Here is a 5,000-nt window from a genome sequence, read left to right as displayed (position 1 = left end):
TAATAACAATATCATCAAAACAATAACAATACCATTACTGCTACAATTGTTAGTACTAAACTCACAAAAAAAGCTTTCACTAAGGAACTGCCCTATATATTGTATTGTACACCTATGAATATACCACAAAAATAAGAAAAGAAATATACGTGTGAGAAAAGAAGAATCTCCCAGGCAGGTGATTAGAAGCGACACTCTCATTATCTACAATAAATACATGAACTGCAATAAACAGGGTCTTATTTACCTCACACATCCGCTACTGTTGGGGTCGCAACGTGTACGATTTAATTAATGCGATTGATGCTTAAATGTATAGTGAGTTTTTTTTGTGTTTTGTCACTTTTTTTTAACCCATTCTATTCCAGATAACACATTTTTTCCCCACTCATTTGTCTTCGGATATTCCAATTCTTAGTCTCGTACTTAACACACACACACACACACACACACACACACACACACACACACACACACACACACACACACACACACACACACACACACACACACGTTCACACTTACTTCGACCCGACACACACACAAACAAAGCATAAATCCAAACACCAACAACATGCAACACGCGCCACGCAATAAAATGACCGTTTTACCGTAAAATATAATAATAAAGCGGTGATAATGACAATAATAACCATAAGCGTCACTTTTACACATTTTAATAACAATAAAAATGCTAAGGTGAACAGCACATTAGTGGTGGAGGAGTGTGCGTTTGCCTGCTAGTGATGGGGCCCTGGCGACTACAGGTGTTGGAAGGGGAGTGGATGGAGGCTCTGGGCGGGGATGGAGGAAGAGTCGGGGGAGGCGTAAGCACTGACACAGGGAAGGATAATAGTTGGATGGAGACAAAAAAGAGAGTACTGAGGGAGAAGAAAATAATGAACAAATTAGTGTTTGTTGTGTCTGTTGTGTGCATAATTTTTAATTACGCAAGATGTGTGTGGGTGAATATATTCCGTGTTTTTTCTCTTTTTCTAGTGTTCATGAGGAAGGATGTGCATATATTTCAGCTGATATCATGCCTCATGGAGAGAAAAAAGAAAAATGTTTAAGGAGAAAATATTAAGTAACAGAAAATAAGAATAAGTCTACAAGGGGAACAACAAATAAAAATGCTGGAAAAAGGAAAGGAGAAAGCAGAGGCAAATATGTAAAGAAAATATCATAGAGAGATGTGAGAAAAATGACTGGAAGAAGAGAGATAAAAGTGGAAGCGTAGGCTGCTGGAGACGGAGAGAAGGAAGGAGAGAGGGAGAAAACACTAGTAAGTATGCATAGAATACTGTAAATAGGAATAATGAAAGAAAAGGAATGTAACGAATGTAACGAGAGAGAGAGAGAGAGAGAGAGAGAGAGAGAGAGAGAGAGAGAGAGAGAGAGAGAGAGAGAGAGAGAGAGAGAGAGAGAGAGAGAGAGAGAGAGAGAGAGAGAGAGAGAGAGGGTTACAGGAAGGGAAATGGGCAGGAAGGGAGGAAGGCAACACAAGCACTTCACAAGCAGGTGTTGGTGGTTCCCCTGAAGAGGAGCTGCTTCCCAAAGGCACAGAAGGAGCAGCACGACCCGATCCTCGCCCTGTCCAGGCTCCCCAGACGACTTTTTGCTCCCAGTCTGCCGCGCCTCCTCTCCCTCGCTCAGCTTTCCCCTCCGCTGCTACCTTCCTTCCTCCCGTGCTTTCTCTGCTCTGCTTGTCCTATTTGCTTACTTGCTCTACTTGTTCTGCTTGCTTCGAACTGTGAGTTTTTCGGTTTTACTTTTTTTGTTTTTATATATACGTTCTATTATATATATATATATATATATATATATATATATATATATATATATATATATATATATATATATATATATATATATATATATATATAATTTACGTTTTTGTTCATCTCCGAAGTATTTTATTTTCAGTTTCTAGTGTTTAATTTATTTTTCTTGCATTGTTTTTTCTCACTTTTGATGTGTTTCTCTTTGTCGTGTACGTATGTGTGAGTTTTCTTGCTTCATTTTAACATAATTTCATCTCGTTCTATATGTCAGACGATGTTCCAGAAACAGTTTTGAAAAATTATATATATATATATATATATATATATATATATATATATATATATATATATATATATATATATATATATATATATATATATATATATATATATATATATATATATATATATATATATATATATATATATATATATATATACTCTCCTTCATTATGCTTGTATGGATTTGAAATTGCTTTCCCTGTCCCTGTACTTGCACCAATTATCTTACTGTTAGTGATATTTCTTGTACACTATGAGTCACGCAGGGCCTTATAATTATTTAGTCACACTTCATGAACTACAAACAATATTTCCTTGTTTTTACTTATATATGTTCTTGTCATTTTTCCTTTGAAACATTTTTATGATATAGCTGGAGGACTTTCTTCACACTTTCCGTTTTTTTATATGTGTTAATTATTCTAAGTGTGCAGCACCTGTATATGCATTTTTTGATGAATGTTCTTTATCTTGTAGAATTTATTTAAAGAAGTGAGGCACTGAGCATGCGTGTACAGTCATTTTGAAACACGACACCATATCACAATATTAATCAAACTATTACAAAACTTACGCCCACATTTTGCTGACAGGTTAAAGAGACCAGGCGAGAAAATAAATATTGTTCATTACTCATTTTCAAATACAATAACTCTGTAAAGTCTTATGCAACCGAACTTTACTTCATTAGTTTTGCTACTATTAATCTCGTTACCGTCATATTATTGCCCAATCATATACGTTATCATTATTATCGTTCCACTACTATCCTGTCCCCACTCCTCACTTCATAAGCAGACACGTAGATAGAAAGACAAATATACGAACAGACAGAGCAGATAGACATGCAGAGGAAAACAGAAACAAATAAGTAACTCAAAGCATCACCTACTCCAACAAATAATCCTCTTCTTTTATACCTTCTCTCTATTCTAACAGTCAGACAGACGGACAACTCAAACCATCACCATCATCACTATCATGAAAACATCTTGGGATTTAGACTTGCTGTTGGACTAGGGACTGGTATCTTAATTCATCCTCTTTTTTCAAGTTTTATTACCCTAGAGCACATCTTCCATAAAAGACGGTCAAAGCTATATGGAAAGAAAGTCATACACAACCATTATTTTCATCATTTTGTTTATACCCTTTCACAGAGCAAGTCATGTCTAAAAACTCACCACCACAACCAATATCGTCATTCATTCACTCACAGGCACAAGCGAACTTCTCATTCACTCCCTTACTACCTCCACTCTCCATTGACCAACTAGACGCCTCATGTTGACTCTTAGCAAATACCACTGCAGGGAACACAGACCAGCGGGCATGTTAATAAAATCTTGAGAGTAAACAAACCTCATTGCACGGACCTCTTCCCTGGCGCCTCTCCCTCTCGCTTCCTTGGCACTACTCTAAATAGAATTTCAAAATTATCATAAGAGTACAGGCTTTTAACATTTCTTCCTTTTCTTCTCTTTATCACGTATTTCCTTCACCCACTTCCACTTTTTTCCTAGTCAGAGAGAGAGAGAGAGAGAGAGAGATGAATGGGATGAGAACCAGACCATGAGGTATCGATTGCTTGCAAAAATTGATCGCCCAGATAACCCACTGAAAATGAACGCAGATCAATTATTTTTGTCGTCTCTCTCTTTCTCTCTCTCTCTCTCTCTCTCTCTCTCTCTCTCTCTCTCTCTCTCTCTCTCTCTCATCCCATAAGTGCTTGCGAAACACGGCAGCGGAAACCCGTACGGAACTAGAATAGGATGTGGAACGTTTGTTGTACGTGTTTGGGTAAAATATTTTAGGCGTACGTACTGCGTGTGTTACCTCCCGTGTGTGTGTGTGTGTGTGTGTGTGTGTAGGTGGGTAGGTGTGTGCATGCTTAATCTGTTTTCTTATTTTGTGTTTCTGTTAGTTTTCATGCATTTTCTTCCTTCCCTTAATATCCCGGAGTCTGTCAAGGTCACACGGAAAGCTGTCCAGTTAATCTTAGGAGGAGGAGTTCAAGTGTTACTTTCCCCGCTACTCATTATCTGCTCACTCTCCCCATCTATCCATCTCGCTCTCACTCACACGCACTCTCTCCCTTTGCAGGACGCTCGCCTTCCCCCTCCTCCCTCTCCCATTCTCCCGCCACCCGCACCTGTGAACGAAGGTGAGAACGAGGTCGTTTTGATGGTTATCTGTTTTCATAATTTATATTTTTTAAAAGCATCAGAGCATATTTTTTACACGGCCATGTTTATGCAGTATCTTCGGTGCATTTTACATATTTCATACATTTTCACCCTTGGAGCAAATGAGAGACGGGCGTGTCCGCGCTGTGCCTGGGATAATTAGTGCTTCCATTTTGGGGGAGATTGGTAATTGGTGCTTGAATGCAACACTAATTACGACCCTTATCCCATGGGCAACACGTCCCCCGCGAGGCCCTCACCATGAATATAGTGTCAAGCCCCACCCTGAGTCCATAAGCGCCCTGGCCAATAATTAACACAACTCACGGGGATATGCTTGCACGGGGGACGCCTCGGGGGACTTACACCTCCTTGCACCTTCACCGCCTCCTTCGGGATTGTGAGTTACGAGTATGCATCTTTTTTTTATATAATGGCAACATCTTCATGGGTTATTTTCCTTATCAAGCAATTTTGGTCGCGCCCCTCAGAGAATTCCGGGTGGTTCCTTCATTAGCGTCTCTCCCCATGGGTAATCCGCTTGCCTATAGATTCAGCAGGAGGCAGCAAGCATCAGCAGTTTTTCCCTTACCCCCCGTTATCTTCCCTGGTCCTCCCTCCCGCCCTCACCCGCCCCCCAGCCAGCCCTCCTCGGCCCGCCTCACAAATTTGTCCCCTCTTTTCCTCACCCCCAAATGCAACGGCTGCATGCAGACCTGCTCCCCTTCTCCTTCTCCTCTTCCTCCTC

At 39.9% G+C, this 5,000-nt stretch overlaps 1 protein-coding gene and 1 long non-coding RNA gene across 4 annotated transcripts in view; one reads left to right on the top strand and one right to left on the bottom strand.

Moving 5' to 3' along the window:
* Positions 1-5,000, top strand: part of LOC123515596 — a 291,197-nt gene that overhangs the window by 198,616 nt on the left and 87,581 nt on the right. The window contains exon 5 of one of the 3 annotated variants that reach the window (XM_045274373.1): positions 4,170-4,230. The exons of 1 other annotated variant lie outside the window; for it this stretch is intronic. In XM_045274373.1, the coding sequence (XP_045130308.1) occupies positions 4,170-4,230 (61 nt within the window). Of the gene's footprint in view, positions 1-4,169; positions 4,231-5,000 lie in introns of those variants that run through there. One more of the 3 variants, XM_045274371.1, reaches the window with a different exon arrangement.
* Positions 1-5,000, bottom strand: part of LOC123515598 — a 111,209-nt gene that overhangs the window by 28,775 nt on the left and 77,434 nt on the right. The gene's annotated exons all lie outside the window — the stretch shown is intronic.

Source organism: Portunus trituberculatus, chromosome 39 (assembly GCF_017591435.1).
Source record: "Portunus trituberculatus isolate SZX2019 chromosome 39, ASM1759143v1, whole genome shotgun sequence".
Lineage (NCBI taxonomy): Eukaryota > Metazoa > Arthropoda > Malacostraca > Decapoda > Portunidae > Portunus > Portunus trituberculatus.
The sequence above is the reverse complement of the archived record's forward strand: the minus strand, read 5'-3'. Positions and strand labels throughout refer to the sequence as shown.